The following is a 13120-nucleotide window of genomic DNA, read 5'->3' as shown; positions in this document are numbered from 1 at the left end:
GGAGAAATGATGGAGGCCAGAGGCAGTGGGTTAGCGTATTCACATAATAAACCTCTTAATCAAGAAATCTATATGCAGGCAAAGTTATCGTTCAAAAACAAACATTCCCGAATAAACAAAAAAACGGAGAGAATGTTTTGCTGGCATACCGGCTTTACAGAAAACACTAAAGGAAGTTCTTGAGGCTGAAAGTAAGTGACACCAGTCGTAATATTGAATCCACATGAAGAAACAACTCTGGTAAAGGTAATTATAAAAGACAAAATAATTGACTATTTCCTTTTCTCTTAAATGACTTAAAAACTAATTATATAAAACAAAATGTATATATCGAATTGTTGAGACTGTTGAGCCTATAACAGAAATGTAGTATATTTGCCTATAATAAAACAAAGGAAGTAGGTGGAGCAAAGCAGTATTGGGCTAAGTCAATAAATCTAGATGCTAAGTTGAATTCATAGGAATTAAGAAAGACAACCAGAAATGAAAAATAAGGTTAATATAACAGAAATTATAAATATATACTTACTCTCCTTTCTCCTCTAAGCTTCTTTAAAAGTCATAACATTATATAAAGTAATAATTATAACATGTATTGTTGGGTTTGTAACATTTATAGGTATAATATCTATAACATATACCACAAAAAGAGGGAAAATGGAACAGAGACATAAAAGAGTAATGTTTCTATATCTAACTGGAATTAAGTTAGTATAAATCTGAAGCTTATTCTATTATGTTAATATGTATACGGAAAGCCCTAGCAACCACCAAGAAAATAACAAAAAATATAGGTAGAGAAAAAAGCCCATGAAATAAATTAAAATGTCACATTAGAAAACAGCTACTCAATGCAAAAGAAAGCACTAAAGGAGGAATAGAAAAACAAAAAAAGAAATGACACATAGAAAACAAAAAAAGACAGCCATCAATCTAGTCATACCAATAATAACATTAAATGTGAATGGATTAAGCAGCCCAATCGATAGGCAGAGATTTTTCAGATTAGATAAAACAATATCCAACCATGCTGTCTATAGGAGACATAGTTTAAATTCATTGATACGAAAAAGACTCAAAGTAAAAAAGATGGAAAGAGATATAGCATATGAACAACAATCAAAAGAAAGCTGAAGTAGGCTATACTAATCATAAGATGAAACACACTTTAGCAGAACACAAAACACATGAAGCAAAAATTGACAGAAATGAAGAAATAACATTTCAACAATAATAGTTAAGAGACTTCAATACCCCACTTTTAACAATGAATAAAACAACTAGATAGAAGGATCTGCAAGGAAAGAAATAGAAGACCTGAACAACACTCTAAAAAAAACTAGACCTAACAGATACCTAAAGAACATCTCACCTCAACAGAATATACATTCTTCTCAACTGTACATGAAACATTCTGCAGGAGAGGACATGTTAGGTCACTGCACAAACTTCACTAAATTCAAAAGGAATGAAATAATATCAAGTATGTTCTCAATAACAGAATGAAATTAGAAATCAAAAGCAGACAGAAATTCACAAATATATGGAAATAAACACATTCTTAAATAACCAATGGGTCAAAGAAGAACTAGAAAGGGAAATTAAAAATACTTTGAGATGAATGAAAATGAAGACACAATATGCCAAAATTTATGCAGCTAAAATCCTTGCAGATGGAAATTTATTGGTATAAACGTCTTATAAAAGACATTGGTATAAATGTATTATAAAAGAAGAAAATCTCAAATTAATAACCTAATCTTCCACTTTAAGACAATGGACAAAGAACTGCAAACTAAATCTAAAGCTAGGAGATAGAAGGAAATGATAAAGATTATAAATAAAGGAGCAGAAATTAATGAAACTGAAAAATAAAGAAAAATCAATGAAACCAAGGGCTGATTCTTTGAGATGAACAAAACTGATAAACCTTTAGCTAGGTGAAAGATTAAAATTATCAAAATCAGAAATGAAAGAGGGGGGTAAGCTGGGACGAAGTGAGAGAGTAGCATGGACATATATACACTACCAAATGTAAAACAGATAGATAGTGGGAAGCAGCCACATAGCACAGGGAGATCAACTTGGTGCTTTGTGACCTAGAGGGGTGGGATAGGGAGAGCAAGAGGGAGGGGATATGGGGATATATGTATACGTATAGCTGATTCACTTTGTGATACAGCAGAAACTAACACACCATTGTAAAGCAATCATACTCCAATAAAGATGTTAAAAAAAAAAAGAAATGAAAGAGGAGACATTACTAACAACTTTACAGAAATAAAAAGGATTATAAAGCAATATTATGAACGACTGTACACCACTAAATTAGGTAACTTAGATGAAATGGACTAATTCCTAAAAAGACAAATCACTGAAACTGTTTCTAGAAGAAACAGACAAACTGAACAGACCTATAACAAATAAAGAAACTGATTTAACAATCAATAAACAATCCACAAAGAAAAGCCCAGGCAGGTAACATCACAGCCAAATATTTAAATAATTAATATAAATTCTTAAAGAACTCCTCCAAAAAATAGAAGAGGAGGGGAACACTTCCTAACTCATTATGTGAGGCAGGCATTACCCTGATACTAAACCCAGGGAAAGACAGCAAAAGAAAAGAAAACTACAAAAGAAAACTACAAACCATTATCTCCTTTGAATATGGGTGCAAATATCTTTAACAACATATTAGCAAACCAAATCCATTAACACAGAAAAAGGATAACAGAGAATGAACATCCCAGGAATCCAAAGTTGGTTTAGTATTTGAAAATCAATTAATATAATATACTTCATCAGATTAAACACAAAAGAGAATAAAAAACAACCACATGATTATTTGAATAGGCATATAAAAAGCATCTGACAAAAAACAACTCTCATGACAAAAACACTCAACAAACTAGGAAAAGAAGGAAACTTCCTCAACTCAATAAAGGACACTTATGAAAACATACTTAATGGTGAAAGAGTGAATGATCCCCCCACCTCAAGATTAGGAAAAAGACAAGGGCATCTGCTCCATCAATATTGTCCTGGAGTTTCTAGCTAGGCCTATTAGGCAAAAAGAGGAAATAAAATGCACCCAGAATGGAAAGGGAGAAGTAAAACCACCTCTATTTGCAGACAAGAAAATCCTAAAGAACCCACTATTAGAACTAATAAAGTTAGCAAAGTTACAGAATGCAAGATCAATACATAAAGTCAACTGTGTAAATATATACTTGCCATGAAATATTAAAAAATGAAATCAAAAGAACAATTCCATTTATGATAACATCAAAAGATTAAAATATTCAGGAATAAATTTAACAAAAGAAGTACAAAATTTATACTTGGAAAACAAATTACTGTTGCAAGCAATTTCAAAAGATCTTAAAAAATGGGAAAACTTCCCATGTTCACAATCGAAAGACTCAAGAGCTGTAAGCTGACAATACTCTCTCCAAAATGATCTAAAGATTAAATGAAATCCCTATCAGAATCCCAGCTAACTTCTTTGTAGAAACTGACAGATAATAAAATTCACATGGACTTGCAAGGGTCACAGAATAGCCAACAACACAATCTTGAATAAAGGTGGAGGTCTTACCAATCCATTTCTTCAAACCTTAACTACAAAGATACAGTAATACAGACAGTATGGTACTGGCATAAGGATAAAGATATAGATCAACTGAACAGAACTGAGAATCCAGAAATAAAATCATGTGTCCATGATCATCTGAGTTTTGACAAGGGTGCCAGCATAATTTAATGAGAAAAGAATTTTCCAACAAATAGTCCTAGGACAAGAAAAAAGTTGGATTCTTATCTTAAGTCACATATAAAAATCAGCTCAAAACGGAACAAAGACCTAAATGTTAAGAGCTAAAACTATAAAACTTAGAAAAAAACATAGGGGTAAATCTTCATGGTCTTGATGTTGGCAGTGGTTTCTTATATATGACATCAAAAGCCTAAGTAACAACAACAACAAGAAATTGGATTATATCAAAATTTAAAACTTTCGTGCTTTAAAGAACATTGCCAAGAAAGTGAAGATGTGCAAGATGGCATCTCAGGTGTATTCTAGTAAACATTTAGGGAAGAGTTAACAACTCTCCTGCTCAAGTTATTCCAAAAAATTGTAGAGGAAGGAACACTTCCAAATTCCTTCTACAAGGCCATCACCACCTTGATACCAAAACCAAAGATATCACAAAAAAAATGAGAAGCTAATATCACTGCAGAACATAAATGCAAAAATCCTAAACAAAATATTAGCCAACCAAATTCAATACTACATTAAAAAGACCAAAGCCGAGATCAAGTGGGATTTATCTCAGGGATGCAAGGACAGTTCAATATCCACAAATCAGTCAATGAAACACCACATTAACAAACTGAAGAATAAAAATCACATGATCTTCTCAATAGATGCAGAAAAAGCTTTTGATAAAATTCAACACCCATTTACAATAAAAACTCTCAACAAAGCAGGTATAGAGGGAACATACCTCAAAATAATAAAGGCCACATATGACAAATCCACAATTAACATCATACTCAATGGTAAAAAAGCTGAAAGCATTTCCTCTAAGACCTGGAACAAAACAAAGATGTCCACTCTTGCCACTTCTATTCAACACAGTAGTGGAAGTCCTAGCCACAGCAATCAGACAAGAGAAAGAAATAAAAGGAATCCTAATTGGAAAGGAAGAAGTAAAACTTTAACTGTTTGCAGATGACATGACACTATACATAGAAAATCCTAAAGATGCCACCAAAAACTACTAGAACTCATCAATAAATTCAGTAAAGTTGCAGGATACAAAATTAATATACAGAAATCTGCTGCACTTCTATACATTAACAAAGAAAGAGAAATCAAGAAAACAATTCCATTCACAATTGCACCACTGCACCAAAGAGAATAAAATACCTAGGACTACATCTTACTAAGGAGGTAAAAGACCTGTACCATAAGAAAACTACACTATACTATAGGGAAAGTGCATGACAATAATGAAAGAAATTGAAGACAACATGAACAGATGGAAAGGAATATTGTAATCATAGACTGGAAGAATTAATATTGTTAAAATGACCATATTCCCCATGGCAATCTATAGTTTCCAAACAATCCCTATCAAATACCAATGGCATTTTTCACATAACTAGGACAAATAATTCTAAAATATGTATGGAAACACAAAAGACCACAAAGAGCCAAAACAATCTTGAGAAAGAAAAACAACCTGGAGAAAGAAGAGCAAAAACTGGAGGTATTATACCCCCTGATTCAAAACTATACTACAAAGCTACAGTCATCAAAACAGCACGGTACTGACATTAAAAAAAAGACACATAGATCAATGGAACTGAATACAGTCCAGAAAATGGGCCCACACTATTATATGGGCAATTAATCTATGACAAAGGAGGCAAGAATATACAATGGGGAAAAGACAGCCTCTTCAACAAATGGTGTTGGGAAAACTGGACAGCTACACATGGAAGAATCAAACCAGACTACTCTCCCACACTATGCTCAAAAATAAATTCAAAATGGATTCAAGACTTAAATGTAATGTGTGAAACCATAAAACTTCCAGAAGTAAACACAGGCAGTAAAGTCTTTGACACTGTCTTGGTAATATTTTTTTGGATCTGTCTCCTCAGGCAAGGGAAACAAAAGCAAAAATAAACAAATGGGACTAAATCAAACTGAAAAGGTTTTAGTCAGTGAAGGAAACTATGAACAAAACTAAAAGATCACCGACTGAATGGGAAAAGATATCTGCAAACGATATATCCAATAAGGGGTTAATATCCAAAATATACAAAGAACTCACAAAACTCGACATCAAAAAAACCAAACAACCTGATTAAAAAATGGCAGAGGGCCTGAGTAGATGTTTTTCCAAAGAAGTCATCAGGATGGCCATCAGGTACATGAAAAGATGCAACATCACTAATCATAAGGGTAACGCAAATCAAAACCCCAATGAGCTATTCACCTCACACCTGACAGAGTGACTATTAACAAAATGACAAGAAATATAAATGTTGGTGAGGATATGGAAAAAAGGGAACCCCTGTGCACTGATGGTGGGAATGTAAACTGGTGCAGCCACTATGGAAAAGTGTATGGCGGTTCCTCAAAAAAGTGAAAATATAACTACCAAATGATTCAGCAATTCCACTCCTGAGTATTTATTTGAAGAAAACAAAAACACTATTATTCAAAAAGATATATGCACGCCTATGTTCCTTGCAGTATTACTGTATATCTCATAATAGCCAAGATATGGAAGCAACCCAAGTGCAATCAATAGAGGAAAGAAAATGTCTCTCTCTCTCCCCCCCACACACAAACACACAGGAATATTACTAAGCCATGAAAAAGAATGAAACCTTGCCATTTCCAACAACATGGATGGACCCAGAGAGTATTACGCTCAATGAAATAAGCCAGACAGAGAATGACAAATACTAGATGACTTCACTTAAATGTGGAATATGAAAAACAAAACGAGTGAACAAACATAACCAAACAGAAACAGAGTCATTGATGCAGAGAAAAGATGGCTGCCAGAGGGAAGGGGAGGGGAGGAGGAGAGAAATAGGTGAGGGAGATTAAGAGGTACAAACTTTCAGTTACTAAATAAATGAGTCACAGGCAAGAAATGTACAGTGTGGGGAATATAGTCTATGTAATATCTTTTCCTGGTGACAACTAGAATTATCACTATGAACATTTTGAAATGTACAGAATATATCATTATGTTGTATAATAGGAACTAACAGTGTTGTCAGTCAATTATGCTCCCAAAACAAACACACTCATAAACAGAGAGATCAGATTTGTGGTTTTCAGAGGCAGGGGTAGGGGAAGGGGGAATTAGATGAAAGTAATAAAAAGATATAAACTTCTAGTTATAAAATAAATAAATACTAGGGATATAACGTACAACGTGATAAATGTAATCAACAGTGCCATTAATTATAATCTTATAATATAATTGTAACATAACAGTGCTGCTATACATGAAAGTTAAGAGAGTAAATGCTAAGAATTCTCATCACAAGGAAAAAAGAGTTTTAAAATTTCTTTAATGTATCTATATGCGATGATGGGTGTTCACTCAATGTACTGTGGTAATCATTTCATGATGTATGTAAGTCAAATCATTACATTGTACACTTTAAATTTATATAATGCTGTATTTCAACTGTATCTCAATAAAACTGGAAGAAAAAAAAAACCCAAGCAAACCAATCAACCAACCGATTAACCTTCAATGGCCTGCCACTGCTTTCAATTATTTAAATCTAGACCCAACATACTCAAAATCTGTATTTTAAATACTTTCCATGATTAACCTCAATACTTTTTATTTTACTCTTTCCCTTCACCTGAAATGTTCTGTGCCTGCTGCATACTACTTCCACCAGTGAATATCCATCAAATGAAATTCTACTTAGTGTTCAAGGTTCCATTTAAAATTTTAAATTCTCTTCCTTCTCAGGTGCCATCTCTAATAGCTCAGACAAAATTTCTTCCTCCTCCTGCTCCAAATGCACTTTGCTTATATCTTTACTGAAGTATTTCATAATCTGCCTTAAATTTTCATTATCTGCTTGCCTCTGTTCATAAAATGAGTGAGTACAGGAATTGTGTCTATGGTCAATGAATGCTTCTTAAATTAGAATCAAATGAGACAATGAGTGTGACAATACTTTGAAAAACATTCCTGTAAATTATGAAAATGGTAATAATCTATTCAGTGGGATTAATCATAGATCATTAATCAAAACTCCTATCACAAACCTATGAACTTAATTATTTCTCCACAACAAATGGCTTCAGTATCTCAAAGTTCATTTACATATTTCAGGACTAACTTTCAATCCCAAAGCTTAATTCTCAATTGCCTTTACACATAGGCAGGACAAAGAAGTTAATGACAACAAAATCATGAGATCATCTCATGCAAACCCTTCATTTTAAAGAAAAGAAAAAACAGGCATGAAGATTCAGAATGTCCTGCCTGAGGTCATATATTGGCACCTGTTGGTTGGTGCCTACTGCAGGTAAAGAAAATATAATAGAAGGGAAGGCTGATTTAATTTTGAGGTAATCATTTTTCTAACAAATTATCAAAATCATCCTTGACTTTATGTATACGTAATCTCTTCAAAGTATTTATATTAATAATGACCAAAAGCAACTTTACTATTGCCTTCATGTAGAGAGAGTAAGTAAAATTAACCAGCTTTCCTAAGTTCTTTCTTTTATGTCTCTAACATATACCTGAATCAAAATTCCAATTTTCAGTGTCAAATGCTAATTTTTTCTAATATTCAATTTAAACAGTAAGTTTATAAAAAGGACTGGTGAACTCAGAGAATAAATGTAAAACTGTCATGAAATTAAAATCTGTGATAGTGTTAGAAAAATAACCATACCACTTTAAGGATAAAATTTATGATTATTCAAAAAATTAATTCGTTATATAGAATTTATTACAGTTTCTCTTAAGGTAATGCTATTTCTTTTTTTCTTTCTTTTTTTTTTTTGGTAATGGTATTTCTAATCTGATCAATTTCCTGAGCCTGAAAACACATTTCACTAAAAATTTACATACAATTCCACTTTTAGGACAACAGTTTACCTTAACATTTGATTTTTTTGAGAAATTCACCACTACACCCCAGCCAAAATCGTCTCCTTCATTCTTTACCTGAAAAGAAAGTAAAGCAAGTAAAAAGGAATGTTTATGTCCAAAAGGCAATTTAGATATCATGCCCACATTACAGGCTAATAAAACTTTGAGTCTTCCTGATAAAATGTTTTTTTGAAAGATCACTGTTAAACTTAAAAAAAAAGAAAAAAGAAGAAATTAACCCTACAGAAAGAAATCTCTGCCAAATTTCAAGGGATTCCAGAACAGCAATAACAGGAATTTCTCAGTTGGCAAATAAATGTTAAAAATGATATGGTGTATTTGTTTGGAGAATATCTGAGGTCTTTTATAGCTAATGAATTCATCCAGGTCTTAAAACTGCGTTATTCTGGGACAGCATTTCGTAACTGGAAATATTTCATGTTAATTCCAAAACTGTCCACTTCAATTTATATCCCCCCAAATGAAAATCAGTAGCGATTAAAAGGCCTTCACATGACCCCTCCTTCATCAGTGCCACATGAAACAGGTAAAAGAATAAAATTAATATAGATTAAAAAATCTACTGTATTTTACCAAGGTAAGAAAAAAAATTGAAAGCTTCATGCAAAAAATATTAAATATTGAAATAATTTATGACAAAAATAATGACATACCTTTACCAAACGACCTGGTTGTAGAAATGGTAAGCAATATTTTGGTTTGTGAATATATTCTTCAATTTCTTTACCCAATTTGGCAAGCTGCTGCCTAATCTTATAATAGATGACTACACTTTCTTCATTTGGTATTACTATTTTATTATACTGTTCTTCTGAGTTCTTTACCTCTGTAAGTAAATAAAACACATACACAACATCACAAAATTATACATCTTATGTAAATTATACCAAAGATACATCTTTTTTTACTACTACAATTGTAGGGAACAAATTCAGACCGCTTAGGTTAGAAGCTTTGAGGAAAAGATTCAGAGACAACCATAAGACATGCTGTCTAGTTTCTCCCTTCCCCATTAAGGTTCACCTTCTCTATTTCTTCTCACAGTTCCCCAACTCACTGTGACCTCAAAGTGATTCTGAACTGGAGTGGTTTTGTCTGGTAAGTTAATTCTCTCCTGTGGATAGGGGGAGAAGACTATTTCTGAGAATTCTAGACCTACACTGTTGAACAAGCACTGCCCTGTAAAACTTTGTACTATGGTAGAAATGTTCCGTATCAGCACCTTCCAGTATAATACTCAGTAGACACTATGTGGCTAGTTAAATTTAAAATAATTAAAATTAAATAAAATTAATCATTTAGCTCTTAAATTGCAGTAGCACCATTTCAAATGCTCAACAGCCATATGTGGCTGTTGACTTCAGTACTTGAAAAGCACAGAGAGAATATTTCCACAGAAAGTTCTACTGGACAGCACTATTTTGGATCTTCTAATATGCCGCTTTAACTCAGCAAAAAACCCAGTTTGTTAATGTCATCAGGCTTCCTCCACCACCTGGGACTATGTCTCCTAAAACAGAAGACAGGAAATTCAACCATAGTTATCTCTCTACTCAGTCAGTGGCCAAAACACTAGCCCCTTTCAGCAACTGTCCTTTTAGTTTTAATCTAACCATCTCTGATGCCATTCCCTGCTCCAATTCTTGCAGCTAGTGCTGACCTCCCATCCTCACTCATTCCATTATGCCTCTTTCCCACTGTGAACAAACACTATTTTTACTTGGGTAAACCACACATAAAATTCACTATTAATGACATGTAGTACACTAACAATATATGAAACCATCACTACCACGTAGTTCTAGAATATTTTCACTACCCCAAAACTCCATACCCTTTAAGCAAACACTACTCATTCTTTCCTCCACCAGACCCCGGCAACCTTTCTGTCTGCATGAATTTGCCTATTCTAGATATTCCATATATATGGAATCATACAATGTGTGGCTTTTGTCTTTGGCTTCCTTCACTTAGCATAATCTTCTCAAAGTTCATCCATGTTGTGGCATGTATCAGTACTTCATTTCTTTTAATGGTGGAATAATATCACACTATATGGGTACACCATTTTGTTTACCAGTTGATGGACATTTGGATTATTTCTACCTTTTGGCTACCGTGAGTAATGCTGCTATGAACATTCATGCACCAGTTTCTGTTTGAACGTATTTCCAATTCTTTTGCTTATATACCATGAGTGGATGGCATTGCTGGGTCTTACAGTAATTCTATATTTAAATTGCTGGGGAAGTGCTAAACTATTTTTTACAACAACCACACCATTCTGTTAATTACCTAAAAAAAAAAAAAAATACACCCATCCTAGTGAGTGTGAGGTATCTTGCTATGGTTATGATATGCATTTCCCTAATGATGTCGACCATCTTTTCATATACTTATATGAAAAGATGTACTTATATATCTTCTTCATGTACTTACATATCTTCTTTGCAAAAATGTCTATTCAGATCTTTTGTCCATTTAAAAATTAGGGTCACTGTCCTTGTCCCCATGGTGAGCCAAGCCACTCCTTGCCCCTGCAAGAGACCCTCCAACACTAGCAGGTCAGGAGTTCCATGGACCCTGAACACTGTGGATGGAAACCAGTGTGACCTATGAACTTGGGTTCCTTGTTTTTACACGAATTGCACTGAACTTTGAATTCCACTCAAAGCTGTAGAGAGACTGTTCTGAGGACCGGGATAATTTTTGCAGTAACACAAGCCATGTGTCTGACAGGGTCTTGGTGCTCTGGCCGTGTTTCAGGCCTGTGCCTCTGAGGTGGGAGAGACGAGTTAATGACACTGGTCCACCAGAGACTTCCAGGCTCCATGTAATATCAAATGGCGAAAGCTCTCCCAGAGATCTCCATCTCAATACTAAGACCCAGTTCCACTGAACAAATAGCAAGCTACAGTGCTGGACACCCTATGCCAAACAACTAGCAAGACAGGAACACAACACCACCCATTAGCAGAGAGGCTGCCTAAAATCATAAAGTCACAGACACCCCAAAACACACCACCACACATGGTCCTGCCCACCAGAAAGACAAGATCCAGCCACATCCACCAGAACATGGGCACCAGTCCCCTCCACCAGGAAGCCTACACAATCCACTGAACCAGCCTTACCCACTGGGGACAGACACCAAAAACAACAGGAACTACGAACCTGCAACCTGCAAAAAGGAGACCCCAAACACAGTAAGTTAACCAAAATGAGAACACAGAGAAACACACAACAGATGAAGGAGCAAGGTAAAAACCCACCAGACCAAACAAATGAAGAGGAAATAGGCTGTCAACCTGAAAAAGAATTCAGAGTAATGATAGCAGAGACAATCCAAAATCTTGGAAAGAGAATGGAGAAAATACAGGAAATTTTGAACAAGGACCTAGAAGAACTAAAGAGCAAACAAACAATGATGAACAACACAATAAATGAAATTAAAAATTCTCTACAAGGAATCAGTAGCAGAATAACTGAGGCAGAAGAATGGATAAGTGACCTGGAAGATAAAACAGTGGAAATAACTACGACAGGCAGAATAAATGAAAAAGAATGAAAAGAATTGAGGACGGTCTCAGAGACCTCTGGGACAACATTAAACGCACCACTATTCGAATTATAGGGGGTCCCAGAAGAAGAGGAGAAAAAGAAATGGACTGAGAAAATATTTGAAGAGATTATATTTGAAAAGTTCCCTAATATGGGAAAGGAAATAGTCAACTCCAGAAGTGCAGAGTCCTATACAGGATAAATCCAAGGAGAAACAAGACAAGACACATATTAACTGAATGATCAAAAATTAAATACAAAAAAAATATTAAAAGCAGCAAGGGAAAAACAACAAATAACATACAAGGGAATCCCCATAAGTTTAACAGCAGATCTTTCAGCAGCAACTCTGTAAGCCAGAAGGGACTGGCAGGACATATTTAAAGTAGTGAAAGGGAAAAACCTAAAACCAAGATTACTCCCTACCCAGCAAGGATCTCATTCCGATTCGACAGAGAAATTAAAACCTTTACAGAAAAGCAAAAGCTAAGAGAAATCAGCACCACCAAACCAGCTTTACAACAAATGCTAAAGGAACTTCTCTAGGCAAGAAACACAAGAGAAGGAAAAGACCTACAATAACAAACCCCAAACAATTAACAAAATGGTAATAGGAACGTACATATCGATAACTACCTTAAATGTAAATGGATTAAATGCTACAACCAAAAGACACAGACTGGCTGAATGGATACAAAAACAAGACCTGTACATATGCTGTCTACAAGAGACCCACTTCTGACCTAGAGACACATACAGACTGAAAGTGAGGGGATGGAGAATGATATTCCATGCAAATGGAAATCAAAAGAAAGCCAGAGTAGCAATACTCATATCAGATAAAATAGACTTTAAAATAAAGAATGTTACAAGAG

The 13120-nt window shown here is 34.4% G+C and overlaps 1 protein-coding gene across 1 annotated transcript in view; it reads right to left on the bottom strand.

The window, feature by feature from the left end:
* Nucleotides 1-13120, bottom strand: part of MTREX (Mtr4 exosome RNA helicase) — a 146504-nt gene that overhangs the window by 51496 nt on the left and 81888 nt on the right. The window contains exons 17-18 of the mRNA XM_067730704.1: nt 9338-9510; nt 8670-8738 (exon numbers count right to left, since the gene is read on the bottom strand). Of these exons, the coding sequence (XP_067586805.1) occupies nt 8670-8738; nt 9338-9510 (242 nt within the window). The remainder of the gene's footprint in view (nt 1-8669; nt 8739-9337; nt 9511-13120) is intronic.

This window comes from Pseudorca crassidens, chromosome 3, assembly GCF_039906515.1.
Source record: "Pseudorca crassidens isolate mPseCra1 chromosome 3, mPseCra1.hap1, whole genome shotgun sequence".
Lineage (NCBI taxonomy): Eukaryota > Metazoa > Chordata > Mammalia > Artiodactyla > Delphinidae > Pseudorca > Pseudorca crassidens.
Note: the sequence above shows the minus strand (reverse complement) of the source record. Positions and strands in the feature narration are given on the sequence as shown.